The sequence below is a fragment of the Abramis brama genome, assembly GCF_963993115.1.
Source record: "Abramis brama genome assembly, chromosome: 20".
NCBI lineage: Eukaryota > Metazoa > Chordata > Actinopteri > Cypriniformes > Leuciscidae > Abramis > Abramis brama.
The window spans coordinates 35,099,794-35,123,229 of NC_139982.1; the positions used below are offsets into that span (position 1 = coordinate 35,099,794).

The following is a 23,436-nucleotide window of genomic DNA, read 5'->3' on the forward strand; positions in this document are numbered from 1 at the left end:
GCGTTAAGAGCTCGCTCAAGCACTGCGGAGATAAACCATTTAGTGCTTTGTAAGTAATCAGCAATATTTTAAAATGTATGCGATGTTTAATAGGGAGCCAGTGCAGTGTTGACAGAACTGGGCTAATATGGTCATACTTCCTGGTTCTGGTAAGAACTCGAGCTGCTGCGTTTTGGACCAGCTGTAGTTTGTTTATTAAGCGTGCAGGGCAACCACCCAGTAGAGCATTACAATAATCTAGCCTTGAGCTCATGAACGCATGAACTAACTGTTCTGCATTTGTCAATGAGAGCATATGACTTAATTTAGATATATTTTTAAGATGGAAAAATGCGGTTTTACAGATACTAGACACGTGACTTTCAAATGAAAGATTGGTATCAAAGAGCACACCCAGGTTCCTAACCGACGACGAAGACTTAACAGAGCAGCCATCAAGTGTAAGACAGTATTCTAGGTTATTACGTGAGGAAGTTTTTTGTCCAATAATTAGAATCTCTGTTTTTTCAGAATTTAGAAGTAGGAAATTACGAGTCATCCAATTTTTTATATCTGCTGTGCATTCTGTTAATTTAGTGAACTGGTAAGTTTCGTTAGGTTTTGAAGAAATATAGAGCTGAGTATCATCAGCATAACAGTGAAAGCTAATTCCATGTTTCCTAATGATATCTCCTAAGGGTAGCATGTACAGAGTGAGTGTGTGTGTGTGTGTGTGTGTGTGTGTGAGGGTAGCATGTACAGAGTGAACAGCAGCGGTCCTAGTACTGAGCCTTGTGGTACGCCATACTGAACTTGTGATCAATGAGACATCTCTTCATTTACTGCTACAAACTGATAACGGTCAGATAAGTGTGATTTAAACCATGCTAGTGCATTTCCCGTAATGCCAACATAATGTTCGAGTCTATTTAAAAGAATGTTGTGGTCAATGGTGTCAAGCGCAGCACTAAGATCGAGTAACACTAATAGAGAGATACAACCACGATCGGATGATAAGAGCAAATCATTTGTACAAGCAAAGTTGTTGTTTCTGCTGTGATTGTGATGTTGCAGCGCTCGGGCGTGGGGGAGGGGCGCGTGCTCGTGTCTCTGTGCGTCTGACGTCAGCACGCAAAGCCCCAAACCCGAGACTGAAGCTGTAAACAATAAAACCCAGCCCGTCCATCATCCATGCGCTAAACATGCATTTATCCGCGATGACGGTCGTGTTCTCGGTGCTGTTGTGCCTCTCATGCGCCTTCAGGTCCGCTCGAGGTGAGTGAGTGTGTGTGAGAGAGTGTTTCGGCCCGGTTCGGCTTTATTCAGTGATGCTCCGCGCGAGCATCTGTGCTAATGCTAAAGCCGCGACCGTTATTCCCAGATTTCCCCGATCAGCGCGACCGTTATTCCCAGATTCCCCCGATCACCGCGACCGTTATCGCGATATTCCCCGGAACCGGCGCGTTCTCCTCGGTGTCCTCGACGGTTTCTGTGATCGGGTTCGGTCTGTGAGCTCAGATGTGTTGAGTGGGTCGAGATTGAGCTGACACACATCCAGCTTAAGATGGATGATTTCATCAACACTCCCATAACACATCTATCCTGATTCATATATCGCAATAATCAGGCAATATCATTCATATAGTGACATGAAGATTGTTTTGTTATAACGAAGTTGCATATATTTCATACTTATCTTTGTTTCTGTGTATGAATTGGGCCTTTATTACACTGATGAGCTCTTTATAACTTATAAACCAGTATATCTGACTAATACAGCGGTGTATCCGACTAATACAGCGGTGTATCCGACTAATACAGCGGTGTATCCGACTAATACAGCGGTGTATCCGACTAATACAGCGGTGTATCCGACTAATACAGCGGTGTATCCGAGTAATACAGCGGTGTATCCGACTAATACAGCGGTATATCTGACTAATACAGCGGTGTATCCGACTAATACAGCGGTGTATCCGACTAATACAGCGGTGTATCCGACTAATACAGCGGTGTATCCGACTAATACAGCGGTGTATCCGACTAATACAGCGGTGTATCCGAGTAATACAGCGGTATATCTGACTAATACAGCGGTATATCCGACTAATACAGCGGTGTATCCGACTAATACAGCGGTGTATCCGACTAATACAGCGGTGTATCCGACTAATACAGCGGTGTATCCGACTAATACAGCGGTGTATCCGACAAATACAGCGGTGTATCCGACTAATACAGCGGTGTATCCGACTAATACAGCGGTATATCTGACTAATACAGCGGTGTATCCGAGTAATACAGCGGTGTATCCAACTAATACAGCGGTATATCGGAGTAATACAGCGGTGTATCCGACTAATACAGCGGTGTATCCGAGTAATACAGCGGTGTATCCAACTAATACAGCGGTGTATCCGAGTAATACAGCGGTGTATCCGACAAATACAGCGGTGTATCCGACTAATACAGCGGTATATCTGACTAATACAGCGGTGTATCCGACTAATACAGCGGTGTATCCGACTAATACAGCGGTATATCGGAGTAATACAGTGGTGTATCCGACTAATACAGCGGTGTATCCGAGTAATACAGCGGTGTATCCGACTAATACAGCGGTGTATCCGACTAATACAGCGGTGTATCCGAGTAATACAGCGGTATATCGGAGTAATACAGCGGTGTATCCGAGTAATACAGCGGTGTATCTGAGTAATACAGCGGTATATCCGACTAATACAGCGGTGTATCCGACTAATACAGCGGTATATCGGAGTAATACAGCGGTGTATCCGACTAATACAGCGTAGAGCTTAGATCGGGCCCAACAAATCAAGCCCGACCCTACCCGAGCCCGAGCACGTTGTGTCCGAGCCCGGCCCGGCCCGACACATTCACTGTAATTATGAGCCCGAGCCCGATTTAAACCCGACCATTTTTAATATGTGGGCCGTTATAACCAGGGGCGGCGCCAGAATTTTTTTAACGCAGGTGCTGCTGTGCTAGATCATTTAGGCTACAGGGGGGAGCTGCGCAGTTATATATATTATATAAATACTATTAATTAATGAGAAAAAAATGGCCACTCAATATTAAATATTCAATTATTTTAATTATTACAATTAAAGTTTAAATTTAATTAAATTGAACAAGCACAACATTCAGCATTCAATCAAATATTCTTAAAGATTAATTATTATTAATAATGTTATACAACATATTGTTATTTCAACATAATATGTGTGTGAGCAACAAGCAAGATTTGTAAATTCGGTGACAGCGTGTGTTACGAGTTTCAGCACCCAAATAAGTGACCGCGACGCGCCGGCGACTGCATGTCATGATTATATTGTCTGCTATAGGCCTATTGCTTTTTATGTATTAAATCCAGGCAATTGGAATGTATTAAAATTAAGATACAATTTATACAAAACGAAATTCACTTTAAAGAAAAGCTTTCTTTAAAACAAATCTTAACAAACTTGAAACTAAATGTGCTTATTTAATGGCTAAAACACATAGGCTAGCCTACTACAGACTCTCTTTTTGTACAAATTGCAGCACATTCAATTCAGAATTTTGCACATGTAAAAGAAAGGCATTTGTTTGTGCATAGTAAAACATATCTGTGCATATCTTTTTTTTTTTTGTTGCTGTCATAGGCGAGCAGTGTGCCGCATTTAATGCACGAGACAAAGCCAACACATATTGTCACTCCGCACGACTAGTTTAAAATGTTTCCATACCTCCGATTTTCCTCCAAACTTGCTCAAAGTTAATTCTCATGTTTTAATTTTTTTCTTTGCTTCTTCAAGCTCCATGTTGCACTTAAGCAGCAGAATAGTAGCCTACAGCACGCACAGCAGGTGTGATGCGTCACGCGTGCGAGACTGCGAGAGTGGACGAGACGCTGCGCATGACACGTAACGTGCTTTATCAAGGGCCCGACCCGACCCGGCCCGAGGACAGTGGCAGGAAATATCGGCCCGAACCGGCCCGCGGGTCGGGTCGGGTCGAGTCCGGGCTCGGGCTCGGGCAGAGAATCTAAGCTCTAATACAGCGGTGTATCCGACTAATACAGCGGTGTATCTGAGTAATACAGCGGCGTATCCGAGTAACACAGCGGTATATCCGACTAATACAGCGGTGTATCCGACTAATACAGCGGTGTATCGGAGTAATACAGCGGTGTATCCGACTAATACAGCGGTGTATCTGACTAATACAGCGGTATATCCGACTAATACAGCGGTGTATCTGAGTAATACAGCGGTATATCCGACTAATACAGCGGTGTATCCGACTAATACAGCGGTGTATCCGACTAATACAGCGGTGTATCTGAGTAATACAGCGGTATATCCGACTAATACAGCGGTGTATCCGACTAATACAGCGGTATATCGGAGTAATACAGCGGTGTATCCGACTAATACAGCGGTGTATCGGAGTAATACAGCGGTGTATCCGACTAATACAGCGGTGTATCTGACTAATACAGCGGTATATCCGACTAATACAGCGGTGTATCTGAGTAATACAGCGGTATATCCGACTAATACAGCGGTGTATCCGACTAATACAGCGGTGTATCCGACTAATACAGCGGTGTATCCGAGTAATACAGCGGTGTATCCGACTAATACAGCGGTGTATCCGACTAATACAGCGGTATATCGGAGTAATACAGCGGTGTATCCGAGTAATACAGCGGTGTATCTGAGTAATACAGCGGTATATCCGACTAATACAGCGGTGTATCCGACTAATACAGCGGTATATCGGAGTAATACAGCGGTGTATCCGACTAATACAGCGGTGTATCTGAGTAATACAGCGGTATATCCGACTAATACAGCGGTGTATCCGACTAATACAGCGGTATATCGGAGTAATACAGCGGTGTATCCGACTAATACAGTCAGATACAGTCGCTGTATTATCGGAGTTTTTCGGTTCCTTGCCACCACTGTTGCCTTTGGCTTGCTCAAGTCAAGTCAAGTTTATTTATATAGCGCTTTTCACAATACAGATTGTATCAAAGCAGCTTCACAGTATTAAATTAAAATAATACATCAATGTTTGTTTCTAGTGGAAAATGTCCACATTTGGTAATGCTGATCAATAGTATTGTTGATTGATTAATTAAATGAAATATCCCAAATATCCCCAACTGAGCAAGCCAAAGGCAACAGTGGCAAGGAACCGAAAAACTCATCAGGTGACCTAATGGAGAAAAAAAAACCTTGGGAGAACCCGGGCTCAGTCGGGGGCCAGTTCTCCTCTGGCGTTTATGAACTAGAGGTCGGATTTAACTGTAAGATTAAAAGTATTATATGAATGCCTGGCTGAAGAGATGCGTCTTTAATCTAGTTTTAAACTGGGAGAGCAAGTCTGAGCAACGAACAGTATCAGGAAGACTATTCCAGAGTTTCGGAGCCAAATGTGAAAATGCTCTCCCTCCTTTGGTGGATCTGGATATCCTAGGTATGACCAAAAGCCTCGAATTTATTTATCTTAAAGAGCGCGATGGATTATAGGGTGATAGAAGATCCGTTAAATAGACTGGAGCTAAGCCGTTTAGGGCTTTATAAGTCAGTAGCAATACCTTGTAATTAATACGGAACTTTATAGGTAGCCAATGTAGTGATGATAAAATCGGTGTTATATGATCATATTTTCTTGATCTAGTAAGAACTCTAGCGGCTGCATTTTGGACTAACTGTAGCTTGTTTATTGAGGATGCAGGACAACCGGCTAATAAAGCATTACAGTAATCTAGTCTCGAGGTCATGAACGCATGAACTAACTTTTCTGCATCAGAAACTGATAGCATATTACGTAGCTTAGCAATGTTTCTAAGGTGGAAAAAGGCTGTTCTTGTAACATATGAAATATGATTTTCAAAAGACAGGTTGCAGTCTAGTATAGGGGTGGGAGATATTGACCAAAATGAATATCTCAATATTTTTTCCCAATATCTCGATATCGATATTTAGAAGATATTTTTGCCATCCTTCAAAGAAACTTGCTGTGGTATTTTGACTTGCTGCATTTGACCTATTATTGTAGGCTATAGAAAAAAAAACAATAAAGGAGCTAACTAAACAGAATCTGAGGTAGCCCCTACTTTTTCCACTTACAAAAAAATAAATAAAAAAACGTAACTAGGCACCTCTTGGAACAGTGATTATTAAATCAAACAACAATATTGTTGATGATAAATTCAAAGTAAAAAAAATTCTTTTCAAAACGCTATAAATCCATCCATTTTTCCCCAAAACGCTATAAATCCATCATTTTTTCCCAAAAATTGATGGTTTGTCTTTTTAAAATAGTCTTTTGTCTTTTATTTTTCGTGTTTGCATTTATGAGGAAAAAAACACGTGACACGTGACAGTTCTCCATTATGGACGCGAGCGCTCTGAAAGCGGCAGTAAAAGACTTTCACACTTTCACAGAGACCTCAAAACAGAAAGCACAAAGCCTTTCTTTAAAACGAATTTCGTTTTGTATTAATTGTATCTTAATTTTAATAATTTTTTCATTCACCAATTTCCTGTATTTCATACATAAATATATATATAGGCTAGCAATCACAACAAAGGTGCTTGAACTGGAGATTATATCATCATGAACCGAACCGTAGCCTCGCCTCACAGGCCTAAAAAATGTGAAATATATTTACAGAAAGCTGGTTCTAAACAAAACCATCCAAAACAAAATAAAACTATAATAAATGTGCATTTCTCCGGTGCGTTCACTAGCCTACTGCGAAGATCGCGAGTCTATCGTCGACTTCATCTTTGCAGCCGACACAGAAATTAATAAACAATTAAAATATCTTATTGCAATATTTTACATATTCATAATCATTACTTTTGCTGGTTCTTTGAGGCAGCTTTTTAGGTTTATGGCGTTTTGGAAAAGAGCTCTTCACGTAACACCGTTTCAACAAGGCACAGCGGCCCTTCAGCACAGAACAAAAAGAGAAAAAGCACGGACTTACTAATTACGAAACTTTGATGTGGTTGAACAGGTGAAACAGTCACAAATTCCTCTGCAACTCAAACCTTCTCAGTACGAGTTATGAAGGAAGAGAACAGCATTACACTCTTCAGCGCGTCCTCCTCTGATTGCTGATTCTTAAATCATTTTACAAAACGGTTTTGCGCATGTGCTTCTGCGCGCATTTCGAATTTACCTATGAATGTGCGTTTTTGACGACACGGGACCATGGACTGGGCCACTCGGAGGTTGCTTCCGGGAATAGTACTGCCCTACAGTATTAAAAATCGCTACATATAATTGTTTAGAATGTTATAGTGTGCGTTATTTGTTTTCTCTTTAACTTCTTTCAGCTCTTTTCATGTTTGGGGGGTTGGATTGTACAAATTATGAAATATTCGATATCCCAATTTTGCATATCGTCCAGACAACAATTTGGATATTATCGTCTAAACGATATATCGCCCACCTCTAGTCTAGTATAACACCCAGGTCTTTTACTGTAGAGAATAAAGTAACAGGACATCCTACTATGTTAAAGTTAGGGTTAGGTATTGTGAGAGGTTTTGTGGGCGGTTTTTTGAACCGATAAGTATTACCTCTGTCTTGTCTGGATTTAATAAAAGAAAATTACGCGTCATCCAATCTTTTATATATTTAACACACTCTGTCAAATTGGATAATTTAGCGTTTTCATCCGGCCGTGATGAAATGTATATTTGAGTGTCATCAGCATAACAGTGGAAACTAATTCCATGTTTCCTTATAATATTTCCAAGTGGCATCATATATATTGAGAATAACAGAGGGCCTAACACAGATCCCTGCGGCACTCCATAGTTTACTGGAGTTATGATCGATTTTTCTCCATTTAAATAAACAAAATGGTAGCGGTCTGATAAGTATGATCTAAACCAGCTTAATGCTTGTCCTTGAACACCAGTATAATTTTGTAGTCGATCTAAGAGTATTGTATGATCTATAGTATCGAACGCAGCACTTAGATCAAGTAAAACTAGTATTGAGATGCAGCCTTGGTCAGAAGCTAAGAGTAAATCATTTGTGATTTTAACGAGCGCAGTTTCAGTGCTATGATGCGGTCTGAATCCTGACTGAAACTTTTCATAGATGTCATTTTCTTGCAAGAAAGAGCCCAGTTGAGCGGATACAACTTTTTCTAGTATTTTAGACATAAAAGGTATAATTTGCTAGATTATTATGATCTAATTGTGGTTTCTTAATGAGAGGTTTTATAACTGCCAGTTTAAATGTTCTTGGAACATGACCTAAAGATAAAGATGAGTTAATAATATTGAGGAGAGGCTCTTCCACTACAGGTAACACTTCCTTCAGTAGTTTAGTTGGTATAGGATCTAATAAACTTGTTGTTGTTTTAGATGAAATAAGTTTATTGAACTCTTTTTGTTCTATAGTTGTAAAGCACTGTAATTGTTCTTGCGGGGGGATAATTGAGGCTGAATTATAAGGTGCGATTGAGGATTGAACGTTTACAATTGTGGTTCTGATGTTTTCTATTTTCTCAGTGAAGAACTTCATGAAATCATTACTACTAAACTGTAACGGGATATTTTGTTCGGGTGATGTCTGTTTATTTGTTAGTCTAGCCACGGTGTTAAATAAAAACCTAGGATTGTTTTGGTTGTTTTCTATTAGTTTGCGGAGGTGCTCAGCCCTGGCCGCTTTTAGGGCCTTTTTTATATTACGGGTTTCTCTCTTTAGAACATGCGTAGTATTATTGTACCATGGTGCTTTACTTTTCTCTCTGACCTTTTTTAATCTAATGGGTGCAACAATATCCAATGTACCAGAGAGAATGGTGCTCATAGTACTAGTTAGTTCTTCTAGTTCATCTGTTTGTTTGGGTTCAGGCAGCAGATGAGACAGATCAGATAAGCAATTTGAAAAATTATCTAAGGTGGATGGAAGGATTGTTCTGCCTGGTCGATAACGCGGCGCCGCATGATATATTACAGGAGTACGTAATATGCAAGTTACCAAGTAATGGTCAGTGACATCATCACTTTGTGGAATGATATCTATATCGGTTGGATTTGTTCCATGTGATATAATTAAATCAAGTGTGTGATTAAGACGATGAGTTGGTCCGGTGACGTTTTGCTTGACCCCAAAGGAGTTTAATAAATCTGTAAACGCAGCCCCTAACGCATCATTTGAATTATCTACGTGTATGTTAAAATCTCCAACAATTAATGCTTTATCGACATTGACTAATAGGTCTGAGAGAAAATCTGCAAACTCTTTTAGGAAATCAGCGTAAGGCCCAGGCGGTCTATATACGGTAGCCAAAGCTAGAGATAATAGGGAAGTTTTTCTAACATCTAAGAGCGTAACATTTAGTACAAGTACTTCAAACGAAATAAACTTATAACCCGTATTCTGACTAACATTTAGAATATCTCTATAGATTGTTGCAACACCGCCGCCACGACCAATCAGCTCAGTTGGGGATATTTAATTTAATTAATCAATCAACAATACTATTGATCAGCATTACCAAACGTGGACGTTTTCCACAAGAAACAAGCATTGATGTATTATTTTAATTTAATACTGTGAAGCTGCTTTGATACAATCTGTATTGTGAAAAGCGCTATATAAATAAACTTGACTTGACTTGACTATATACATCATTTAAAGTTTTAGTAATTTGTTTAACTTATTTTTAAGTTTAGTTTTGGTCTTATTTTAGCAAATTGCAAGGCAATTTTTATCATTTTCGTTCAAATTTACTTGAAGTATTAAAATAACTACAGGTAAGTTTATTTTTATGCTTTTTTGTTTCAGTTAACTTTCAAATCAGGAAAATGTGTTTATGTTGTGTTGTTAACAGTAATGTATGAATACAGCCAGCTTAATATAAGACTAAAGATCTGACAGAATAAACCCACAAAACCATAATAATAATGATCCACTGCTCCAGTTCACTTCATGCAGCTAGTAGATCAAATCAGGAATGTTTCATGTTCCACAGTGCTGTATCATATATATGGGTCAATGACGTGACGCCTAAATTTTCTGTCCGATTGCATTTTTTCAGGCAAAAATGGGTTTAAATGCATAAAAAGATACTGTATATTTATAGTACCTCTCCCGTACTCACTTTAACTTTTAAAAAAGCTTTACTTATTTGTTATTTTTTTTGTTATTTAAAGTGTCAAAACATCATGTGGTGCGACCGTCCGGCCATAACTTCTGTTTTGAAAACGTCTTTGAAATTACTCTGAATTTATTCAAATTTATTTTCTTCACTATTTGGCATGATTTCCAAAATGTTTTGTAATCCTTTAAAAAAAATCAAAGCATTTGTATTTATATTTCCATCATAATATACAAACAAACTTTGTCCGATGATGTCCATTTTATGAAATATCATGTGGTGCGACCATCAAGGAACTACCATTTTGGGACTTTTATGTTGAAAACTATTCAAACACAGGAAGTTAAATCATAAAACAATTTACCAAGGACCCATGGAAGCAGCAAGCAGGTTTGTAATTCTCTCAAATTGGAAAAAAAATAAACCTTTGTAATGGTTGGTATGTAGTTGCCACATTTGGATGTCATGTGGTGTGACCTCAAAAAAAATTAATATTAAAGTTATTTATACAAATATATATTTTTATTACAAATTTCATAGTGACCTTTTTTGGCAAACTAGCTTGTTTTGTTAAGGTGGCCAATTCTGTGCCTGTAAATTATGATTGAATTTGAAAATATCATGTGGGGCGACCAAATATCATGTGGTGCGACCACTGCAGACTGTTTTCCATGATAGATATGTCCTAGATTGGCAGTTTTATGCTTTTATATTCAATTGACGGTTTATATTAAAAAAAAGTACTTTACTTTAGTATCATTTGGAATAGATTTTTATGCAATTTGGGATCTTTTTTATATATTTCAGACAGTTTGTGTTTACTCTTTGTACAATATGAGAAAAATGCAACAAAAAAAAATTAGAGCATGTAATTTCAGTTTAGTAATAATGCATTTATTAGTAGTGTATTTATTATTGCTTATTTATTTATTTAAAACTATTTTAATCTATTTTACCAGATGCCACTGCCAAGCGAAAAAAATCTAACCCTGCAGCAAGAGCAGAGTACCTTGATAGGAGAAGAGTGAAATATTATTACAGTTTAAAATATCTGTTTTCTATGTGAATATATAGTAAACTGTATTTTATTCCTATGATCAAAGCTGAATTTTCAGCATCGTTACTCCAGTTTTCAGTGTCACATGATCTTTCAGAAATAATTCTAATATGTAACCCTAGACCACAAAACCCAATGGGTCAATGTCACATGGGTAATTTTTTTGAAATTGAGATTTATACATCATATGAAAGCTGAATAAATAAGCTTTCCATTGATGTATGATTTGTTAAGATAGAACAATATTTGGCCGATACAACTGAAAATCTGGAATCTGAGAGTGCTCAAAATCGAAACATTGAGAAAATCGCCTTTAAAGTTGTCCATTTATGTTTGCATTGCAATATTGCTATATTCACTCAAAAAATAAATGTTTATAAATTTATGGTAGGACATTTACAAAATGTAAAACATGATCTTTATTTAATATCCTAATGATTTTTTGGAATAAAAGAAAAATCAATAATTTTGACCCATACAATGTATTGTTGGCTATTGCCACAAATACCCTGTGCGACTTGTGACTGGTTTTGTGATCCAGGGTCACTAATGATTTGCTGCTCAAGAAACATTTCTGATTATTATCAATGTTCATATTTTTTTATTTTTTTTGGAAACTGTGATACATTTTATATGTCAGGATTATTTGATGAATATAAAGTTCAAAAGAACAGCATTTATTTGAAATAGAATCTTTCGGAACATTATAGCCTGCGCCTGAATGTGACACTGAATGTGTCCTTGATTAATAAAGTATTAATTTCTTTAAAAAACTATTGACCCCAAATGTTACCTGTATACAATACTTTTATGAAATAATTTATATCTATAACATTATTATTTGTTAGAAAGAAATTCTAAGTCAAGTTAAATTAAATGGTGCACTTGTGTTTGTGAAGTGATTTTTTTTTTATAAAAGTGAGTTTATAAAATGTTTATGTTCAGGAAAATTCTGTGAAATTTGTATAAAATCTGGTTTAAATAAAAAAAATTGTATAAAATATATTGTTCATTGATCTCTTTAAATAGATTTTTAACTATATAAGGTTTTCGTGTCATTTGGAGCGACCACTTATCATGTGGTGCGACCAATAAAAGCTATCACTGTATTAAATTTAAAATAAAATATCTTATTTCTGTGGCTGAAATATGAATCACTGATACAGTATGCTTTAGTAAATTATATTTTTAAAACATTTCTATCAGTTTTATGCGATTTACAGGAAAAATAAGTCTGTTAACTGCATTTTAGAAGGCGACTGAAATTGCAGAACAAAAATATGAGATCATTATATACAAAAACTCAAAAGAAATTCAAATACTCTGTTTTTAAACACTTTAATTACTGAGAACATGTAAAAAAAATACATTTATGTTAAGGAAATTAATTCATTTTAAGATAAATCACGGTCGCCCCACATGACATTTTTTAAGCCTATGGACAATTCATCTAGATGAAAAAACACTAAAATCACTTAATTTAAATTTTTTATTTGAATTTATATGTACACAACATTCTTAATGATTGAACAATTGCAATATATATTCTTAATTTTCGTATTTTAAAATTGGCCTGTTGAAAATCCTTATACGTCATTGACCCATATGTTATATATTAGTGCTCAGCTTCATCAAGACCTTCATATTTCATATAACAGCACTGTAACTTCATGAAATATCAGTTCCTCCATGTGTGACCCTAGACAACAAAACCAGGCAATAGCCAACAATACATTGAATGGGGCAAAATTATAGATTTTTCTTTTATGCCAAAAATCATTAAGATATTAAAGGATTAGTTCACTTTAAAATGATCACTTTGAGCCCATGATTTACTCACCCTGAAGCCATCCTAGGTGTAAATGATTTTCTTCTCTCAGACGAACACAATCAGAGTTATATTAAAAAGTGTCCTGGCTCTTCCAAGCTTTATAATGGCAGTGGATTGCAACCAACAGTTTGAAGCTCAAAAAAGTGCTTCTGTTCATCATAAGAGCATCTGTCCATCATAAAAGTGCATCTGTCCATCATAAAGAGCATCTGTCCATCATAAAAGAGCATCTGTCCATGATAAAAGAGCATCTGTCCATCATAAGAGCATCTGGCCATCATAAAAGAGCATCTGTCCATGATAAGAGCATCTGTCCATCATAAAAGTGCATCTGTCCATCATAAAAGAGCATCTGTCCATCATAAGAGCATATGTCCATCATAAAAGAGCATCTGTCCATCATAAAAGAGCATCTGTCCATCATAAGAGCATCTGTCCATCATAAAAGTGCATCTGTCCATGATAAAAGAGCATATGTCCATCATAAGAGCATCTGTCCATCATAAAAGTGCATCTGTCCATCATAAAAGAGCATCTGTCCATCATAAGAGCATCTGTCCATCATAAAAGAGCATCTGTCCATGATAAAAGAGCATCTGTCCATCATAAGAGCATCTGTCCATCATAAAAGTGCATCTGTCCATGATAAAAGAGCATCTGTCCATCATAAAAGTGCATCTGTCCATCATAAAAGAGCATCTGTCCATCATAAGAGCATCTGTCCATCATAAAAGAGCATCTGTCCATCATAAGAGCATCTGTCCATCATAAAAGTGCATCTGTCCATCATAAGAGCATCTGTCCATCATAAAAGAGCATCTGTCCATCATAAAAGAGCATCTGTCCATCATAAAAGTGCATCTGTCCATCATAAAAGAGCATCTGTCCATCATAAGAGCATCTGTCCATCATAAAAGTGCATCTGTCCATCATAAGAGCATCTGTCCATCATAAAAGTGCATCTGTCCATCATAAAAGTGCATCTGTCCATCATAAAAGAGCATCTGTCCATCATAAGAGCATCTGTCCATCATAAAAGAGCATTTGTCCATCATAAAAGTGCATCTGTCCATCATAAAAGTGCATCTATCAGACAGATAGTTGTTGGCAAACTGTTGGTTGCAATCCACTGCCATTATAAAGATTGGAAGAGCCAGGACATTTTTAAATATAACTCTGATTGTATTCGTCTGGCCTGTGGGACTCCTGAGGCAGCTGACGGGTACTGGCAGGCCAAGCGTACTGCAGCCTGGGTGGTTGTGGAGGCAGAAGATCGGGCCTGGGAGGAGTTCGGTGAGGCCATGGAGAAGGACTATCGGTCGGCCTCGAAGAGATTCTAGCAAACCGTCCGGCGCCTCAGGAGAGGGAAGCAGTGCCCTACCAACGCTGTTTACAGTAGAGGTGGGCAGCTGTTGACCTCAACTGGGGATATCACCGGACGGTGGAAGGAATACTTCGAGGATCTCCTCAATCCCACCGTCACGTCTTCCACTGAGGAAGCAGAGGCTGAGGGCTCGGAGGTGGACTCGTCCATCACCTGGGCTGAAGTCACCGAGGTAGGCAAGAAGCTCCTCGTGTCAAGGCACCGGGGGTGGATGAGATCCGCCCTGAGTACCTCAAGTCTCTGGATGTTGTGGGGCTGTCTTGGCTGACACGCCTCTGCAGCATCGCGTGGCGTCGGGGACAGTGCCTCTGGGATGGCAGACCGGGGTGGTGGTCCCTCTTTTTAAGAAGGGGGACCGGAGGGTGTGTTCCAACTATAGGGGATCACACTTCTCAGCCTCCATGGGATAGTCTATGCCAGGGTACTGGAGAGGAGAATCCGGCCGATAGTAGATCCTCGGATCCAGGAGGAACAGTGCGGTTTTTGTCCCGGTCGTGGAACACTGGACCAGCTCTATACCCTCTACAGGGTGCTGGAGGGTTCATGGGAGTTTGCCCAACCAGTCCACATGTGCTTTTTGGATTTGGAGAGGGCATTCGACTGTGTCCCTCGCGGCGGCCTGTGGAGGAGGGTGCTCCGGGAGTATGGGGTCAGGGGTCCTTTGCTAAGGTCTGTCCGGTCCCTGTACGACCGGAGCAGGAGCTTGGTTCGGATTGCCGGCAGTAAGTCAGACTGTTTCCCGGTGCATGTTGGACTCCGGCAGGGCTGCCCTTTATCGCCGGTTCTGTTCATAATTTTTATGGACAGAATTTCTAGGGGCCGGAGGGTGTCAGGTTTGGGGACCACACGATTTCGTCTCTGCTCTTTGCGGATGATGTTGTCATGTTGGCCCCATCAGACCAGGACCTTCAGCATTTACTGGGACGGTTTGCAGCCGAGTGTGAAGCGGCTGGGATGAGAATCAGCGCCTTCAAATCCGAGGCCATGGTTCTCAGTCGGAAAAGGGTGGCTTGCCCACTTCAGGTTGGTGGAGAGTTCCTGCCTCAAGTGGAGGAGTTCAAGTATCCCGGGGTCTTGTTCACGAGGGAAGAACGGAACGGGAGATTGACAGACGGATCGGTGCAGCTTCTGCAGTAATGCGGTCGATGTACCGGTCTGTTGTGGTGAAGAAATTTACGGGTCAATCTACGTTCCTACTCTCACCTATGTTCATGAGCTTTGGGTCATGACTGAAAGATCCCGGATACAGGCGGCCGAAATGAGCTTTCTCCACAGGGTGGCTGGGCGATCCCTTAGAGATAGGATGAGAAGCTCGGCCACTCGGGAGGAGCTCAGAGTAGAGCCGCTGCTCCTCCACATCGAGAGGGCCAGCTGAGGTGGCTCGGGCATCTGTTCCGGATGCCTTCTGGACGCCTTCACGGGGAGGTGTTCCGGGCGCGTCCCACGGAGTGTTCCGGGCGCGTCCCACTGGGAGGAGACCCCGGGGAAGACCTAGGACACGCTGGAGGGACTATATCTCCCGGCTGGCCTGGGAACGCCTCGGTGTCCCCCAGAAGAGCTGGAGGAAGTGTCTAGGGGGCATCTCTGCTTAGACTGCTGCCCCCCCGACCCGGCCCCGGATAAGCGGAAGAGGATGGATGGATGTATTCGTCTGAGAGAAGAATGTCATATACACCTAGGATGTCTTCAGGGAGAGTGAATCATGGGCTTATTCTTATTTTAAAGTGAACTAATCCTTTAAGCAAAGATCATGATCCATGAAGATATTTTGTAAATTTCCTACCGTAAATATATAAAAAATATATGGATGCAGCAAAAGGGTGTAAATTGACCCTTGTGACTGGTTTTGTGGTCCAGGGTCACATATGATCTTTGTTTATTTTCACGAGTCACGTGATCACACGCGACCCAATCTCTAACGCTGGTGTTTGTGTGGTGAGCAGGTTACTATGGCAACCCCCTGAACAAGTACATCCGTCACTACGAGGGTCTGTCGTACGACCCGGATCAGCTTCAGGACCGGCACCAGCGGGCCAGGAGAGCGCTCACACACTCGGAGCGCGAGCTGGAGCTGCAGTTCCACGCGCACGGCAGGTGAGACACACACACAACGGCAGGTGAGACACACACACACACACGGCAGGTGAGACACACACACCGATCCGTACACACACACACGGCAGGTGAAACACACACTCACACACAAAGATGAGACACACACACACAGGTGAGACACACACACGGCAGGTACAGTACACGCCCCTCCCTCTACAGGAACTCTACGGTACTGATGAACATCTGATGTGTGTATAAACATTTAAATTCCACATAAAGCCGGTTTTATATAATCGGGACCCGGTGCTTCTAACAACTCAGTTACTGGGTTTCACTTTTCAGGTTTTCTGTGTTCTGGTCAGTCTTTCTCTGCAAGCATGTTATAAAATAAGCCGATCAGATTTCGCTCTCCTTCTGACGTATGAAGAGGATCTTATTATAATATTAGCAGCCCTTAATCTGCACGTTTACACACACCAGCCGACATTTGGGTCCACAAGCGCCAACAGAGCCCAGTTCTAACGCACTGATGAAGATCCAGCAGAGCCTGAAGCTGTTCTGTGGTTGAGCACTTTTTATTGCCGGAGTTTCTGAAGCTTGTGTAAAGGCTCCGCCCTCTTCTGAACGGAGGCGGAGCTGCAGCTCATTTGCATTTAAAGGGACACACACTAAAACTGCGTGTTTTTGCTCACACCCAAAAAGGGGCAAATTTGTCAAGCCACCCTCAACATCAAAGCTGTTTTCCTGTGTAACGTCTCTCTCCTGTGATGCGAGTCTCGATCTGTTCGTCTTGCTGTTTCTGCCACTGAAAACATTTGTAAAATTGCAGTCATGTTTGAAATGTGTGTTTTCCACCTGGCAGACATTTCAACCTGCGGATGAAGCGAGACACACGGCTGTTTTCAGAAGACTTTAAACTGGAGATGACTGGAGGAGAACTGGAGTACGACACCTCACACATCTACACTGGAGAGATCTACGGTCAGCACACACACACACACACACCTCACACATCTACACTGGAGAGATCTACGGTCAGCACACACACACACACACATCTCACACATCTACACTGGAGAGATCTACGGTCAGCACACACACACACACACACACACACACACACATCTACACTGGAGAGATCTACGGTCAGCACACACACACACACACACCTCACACATCTACACTGGAGAGATCTACGGTCAGCACACACACGCACACACACACACACACACACACACTCTGACTGTGGCGTGTGTGTGTTCCTCAGGAGAGCAGGGCACGCTGACGCACGGCTCTGTTGTGGACGGCAGGTTCGAGGGCTTCATCCAGACTCACAGAGGCACGTATTACGTGGAGCCGGCCGAGAGATACTTGCAGGACAAGAACGTGCCGTTCCACTCCGTCATCTACCATGAGGACGACATCCGTGAGTCTCTCACACACACACACACACACACACACACACACACACACACACACACACACACTCCGTCATCTACCATGAGGACGACATCCGTGAGTCTCTCACACACACACACACACACACACACACACACACTCCGTCATCTACCATGAGGACGACATGCGTGAGTCTCACACACACTAGTGTTGTTTTTGGCGGCCTGTTTTAATTTTAGTTTTAGTCTAGTCTTTGTGTCAGGCTGTCATTTTAGTTTTTATTAGTTTTAGTCACATTCATACTCTTTTTAGTCTAGTCAAGTTTTAGTCGACGAAAACTGATGACATTTTAGTCTAGTTTTAGTCAATGAAAATTGTATTTTAGTCTCTTTTTAGTAATGCGATTCTATTTAACCCAGTCAATATATAATTTCAAACAAGGCTATCTTATTATAGGCTATTTAGTAGGCCTATATTTAGGGCTGTGACGGTGGCAGGTTTTTTTTACCACCGCGGTATTATTATTAAAAAATAATATTAAATTTTAATATTCGGGGGGTTATTAAAAAAAAAAAAAAAAAACTCGTTTTATATTTCCACACAAAGACGCGATGCACTCTGCGCTTTGAGCGGGATGTGGGACACGAGCAGGAAAACACGAAGATATCGATCTCTTTATGATATCTTCGTGTTTTCTACTTGATGTAAATTGGTTTGAAGAGCGAATTTTATCCTCCACAAGGGCGAGATATTTAGGCTGTGTTTGAGATTGCGCTGCCAGAGAAAGTGAAACTAAAAATCACCCACACGTGTCAAATGCGCTTTACAACTAAACTCGCGCCCAATGTCTAATATAACAAGCACAAACTGTGTTAAAAAGAATTTGACATGCAAGTACAAATGTAGGCTATCTGTCCTACAGCGTTTTTCTACTTTACCACAGTAAAGAATACGAATATAATAGGCTTAATTAAAAGTGAACCAAGAAACGTTTATAATACCTTTAGAAAATGGGTGAGACGTGACGTGAGTGACGATTTGGGAAAAGAAACGAGATTCCATGCAGGGATGAGTCACGATTTTTGGATATTCGATTAGTTTATTTAATTATAAAATATCGAATAGGTTGTGCGATTATACTCTAAAATAAAATCTCCATGTTCTGGCGCTAATGCGGTGACGTGTTCATGTAACAAGAGACGCTGCCAATAACGCACATAACAGCTGTCACAAAGAACCAGCAAAAGTAATGATTATGAATGTGTCAAATATATCAATGAGACATTTTAATAGAATAACTAATGGAGTAATATATGGTTAAATTCGCTGATAATCGGGTGACCAGATCGCAATCCAGAATTTAAAGCCGACAAAGCTATGGGTTCACGCACAACTCTCTCATTCGTCGTGACGTTACATTTCGTCTCGTCTCGTTTTGGTCAACGAAAATGAAGAGACATTTTAGCATAGTTTTTATTTTTTAAACCACATTTAGTCTCGTTTTTATTCGTCAACGATATTGCATTATACATGTATTTTAGTCATCGTCACATGACCATGCATTTACGTCTAGTCTCGTCTCGTTTTCGTCAGGTGATAACGGTTCGTTGACGACAATATTTCGTCATAATTTTCGTTGACGAAAGCAACACTACACACACACACACACACACACTCCGTCATCTACCATGAGGACGACATCCGTGAGTCTCACACACACACACACACACACTGAGGCGTGTGTTCGGCACAGAAGTGTTAGCCTGTCTTCATCTGAATTACTGGAGAAACTGGTTCTATTTTCATCTTCTGGGTTTAAGATCTTGACGTTTCCTCATTCTAGTGCTACTGACTCATCAGTGTCTCATGAATATTCATGAGCCTGCGTGTCCTCATCCAATGAGAAGAGGCGTCTGTGATTAGTCCTGTTGATAAGTGAGCAGTCATGGATCGCAAAAGAGTGTTTATTTCTGCATGATCCATCCGTAGCGTCTGCAGCGCTGGGCTAACCCCATCCACCCACCCACCCCCACCCCTAACCCTAACCCCCCCCAACCCTAACCCTAACCCCACCCAACCCTAACCCTAACCCACCTCAACAAATCAGCCTCAAGAGCTGCTCAATCTGCATCAGCAGTATCTGTACATGCACTGCGGATGACCTCTAACCCTAACCTTAACTTTAGCCCTAACCCAAACCCTAACCCAAGTGCAATTCATTTTAAGAGGTGTAAAATGTTGCATCTGCCTTGAAGTGCTTGAAGTGCTCTATTCCAGCCAGTGTTTCTGATGAACATGTTTCTGGCAAGCGGAAACTGAAGTGTCCTGAGCTAGTGACGTCACCGGCTCGAGTCCGCTTCAGTAGTGTGAGAACGCTTCGTAAACCAGTGCGATCTACTTCAGTTTCGTTGCTTCAGAAGGGTTGATATAGTTAGTGCTTTAAGATGAACAAAAATAAAGATTTGCTGATTGATTGATTGTCCCTGTTTATAATAATAATAATAAATACACACTCCTGAACAAAATCTGAAGACCGGGGGAACATTACTAGCGTTCGGGTTTGGTGCGGGTGGATCCGCTGGTGTAAGGACTGCTTCAGGACAGGAGCAAGAGTTGGAGACTGCGGTTAAGCTCAGGCTGTTCATCAGCTGATCGAGATGATAAATGCACAGATCACACCAGCGCTGACGATCCGCCGGCACGAGTGCGAATGCTGGTAATGTTTCCCCTGCTCTTCAGATTTTGTTCAGGAGTGTGTTCGTGTTTATTTTTTTTGTTCCGGACAGATACTGCTGTTTTTCAGAGTCAACCCTGAACACATTTGAGAGCTTTTATCTAAAACCAATTTTAAAAACCTATATTTTTTTTAATGTCTCTTTTAAAGTTTTTAACTTGTTTCTCGCCTTGAAAGTAGCCATGGAAACCGGCATGACGTGTAAACCTCACCCAACAGTGCTCTGAAACACTCCTGCCGATCACACGGCTCTCTGCAATGCTTGATTCTGATTGGTCAGCGGTCACATGACCCTTAACTTGATTGGTTCTCAGCTGTGCTCATGGGTGTGTTTAGTTAATGATCATGTGCTGATCTGTGTCTGTCAGATTATCCTCATAAATACGGGCCGGAGGGCGGCTGTGCGGACTCGTCAGTGTTCGAGCGGATGAAGAGGTATCAGGAGGACCCGCTGAAGGTCAGAGCTGAACTCTTCACTGACACACACACTCTTAAGCGCTCGCATCCTCACACACATTCACGGTTTTGGAGTTTACACAGAGATGATCACGTTTTTCAAACATTGTCAAAACTTGCACCTTGGATCCTGTTTCAAAGTTTGCGTTCTCGAGCCCCAAACACTGCTGTCCTGCGCATGATCGGCCGGAACGCATGAGAAGTTTCTGCTTCCTGTGAGGACGGTGTGTGTTAGCGGCCCCTGAGTTAATAACTAATGATCTTTACAATGGAAGTGAATCAATCAAAACTAACTTTATTCTAGAGCTGCTGTAAAGCCTAAACACTCTCTGTCACTGTAATCTCCTGTTATCGCTGCTGTGAAACGCTCTATATTGTTAAAGCGCTGTATAAATGAAGGAGAGCTGACTCTGTCTCTGCAGGAGAAGCCGTCAGCGCAGGATCAGGCCTTACTGAGGAAGAGGAGGATGACTCAGGTGGAGAAGAACACCTGCCAGCTCTTCATCCAGACCGATCACCTGTTCTACAAATACTACAAGACCAGAGAGGCCGTCATCGCTCAGGTACAGGTCTGACCACAGAGATGAAGAAGAGGGTGGTGATGAAGATGAGGGTGATGATGATGAAGAGGGTGATGATGAAGATGAGGGTGATGAAGATGAGGGTGATGATGGTCATGATAGTGATAGTGGTGATGAGGGTGATGAAGATGATGAGGGTGATGAAGATGATGATGATGATGAAGAAGAGGGTGGTGATGAAGATGTACTGTGTGTCTCCTCAGATCTCCAGTCATGTGAAGGCCATCGACGCCATCTACCAGGGCACAGACTTCATGGGCATCCGCAACATCAGCTTCATGGTCAAGAGGATCCGGGTGAGTCACACACTCAACACACTCGACGCTCTCAACACACTCGACGCTCTCAACACACTCGACGCTCTCAACACACTCGACACGCTCAACACACTCGACGCTCTCAACACACTCGACGCTCAACACACTCGACACGCTCAACACACTCGACGCTCTCAACACACTCGACGCTCTCAACACACACGACACGCTCAACACACACGACACGCTCAACACACTCGACGCTCTCAACACACACGACACGCTCAACACACACGACGCTCTCAACACACTCGACGCTCTCAACACACTCGACGCTCTCAACACACACGACACGCTCAACACACACGACGCTCTCAACACACACGACACGCTCAACACACTCGACGCTCTCAACACACACGACACGCTCAACACACTCGACGCTCTCAACACACTCGACGCTCTCAACACACACGACACGCTCAACACACACGACGCTCTCAACACACTCGACGCTCTCAACACACACGACACGCTCAACACACACGACGCTCTCAACACACACGACACGCTCAACACACTCGACGCTCTCAACACACTCGACGCTCTCAACACACACGACGCTCTCAAAACACTCGACGCTCTCAACACACTCGACGCTCTCAACACACACGACACGCTCAACACACACGACGCTCTCAACACACTCGACGCTCTCAACACACTCGACGCTCTCAACACACACGACACGCTCAACACACACGACGCTCTCAACACACTCGATGCTCTCAACACACTCGACGCTCTCAACACACACGACACGCTCAACACACTCGACGCTCTCAACACACTCAACGCTCTCAACACACTCGACGCTCTCAACACACACGACACGCTCAACACACTCGACGCTCTCAACACACACGACACGCTCAACACACACGACGCTCTCAACACACTCAATGCTCTCAACACACACGACACGCTCAACACACTCGACGCTCTCAACACACTCGACGCTCTCAACACACTCGACGCTCTCAACACACACGACACGCTCAACACACACGACGCGCTCAACACACTCGACGCTCTCAACACACACGACGCTCTCAACACACTCGACGCTCTCAACACACTCGACGCTCTCAACACACTCGACGCTCTCAACACACTCGACGCTCTCGATGCGCTCAACACACTAGACGCTCTCAACACACACGACACACTCAACACACACTAGACGCTCAACACACTAGATGCTCTCGATGCGCTCAACACACACGACACACTCAACACACACTAGACGCTCAACACACTAGACGCTCTCAACACACACGACACACTCAACACACACTAGACGCTCAACACACTAGATGCTCTCGATGCGCTCAACACACTAGACGCTCTCAACACACACGACACACTCAACACACACTAGACGCTCAACACACTAGACGCTCTCAACACACACGACACACTCAACACACACTAGACGCTCAACACACTAGATGCTCTCGATGCGCTCAACACACTAGACGCTCTCAACACACA

The 23,436-nt window shown here is 41.9% G+C and overlaps 1 protein-coding gene across 1 annotated transcript in view; it reads left to right on the top strand.

Moving 5' to 3' along the window:
• The first annotated feature begins 1,073 nt into the window (after window positions 1-1,073).
• The window catches only part of adam10b (ADAM metallopeptidase domain 10b), a 37,495-nt gene continuing 15,132 nt past the window's right edge, over window positions 1,074-23,436 (top strand). The window contains exons 1-7 of the mRNA XM_084095673.1: window positions 1,074-1,254; window positions 16,345-16,495; window positions 17,319-17,437; window positions 17,724-17,882; window positions 20,957-21,045; window positions 21,467-21,607; window positions 21,829-21,921. Coding sequence (XP_083951799.1) covers window positions 1,182-1,254; window positions 16,345-16,495; window positions 17,319-17,437; window positions 17,724-17,882; window positions 20,957-21,045; window positions 21,467-21,607; window positions 21,829-21,921 — 825 coding nt within the window. The 5' untranslated portion in view covers window positions 1,074-1,181. The remainder of the gene's footprint in view (window positions 1,255-16,344; window positions 16,496-17,318; window positions 17,438-17,723; window positions 17,883-20,956; window positions 21,046-21,466; window positions 21,608-21,828; window positions 21,922-23,436) is intronic.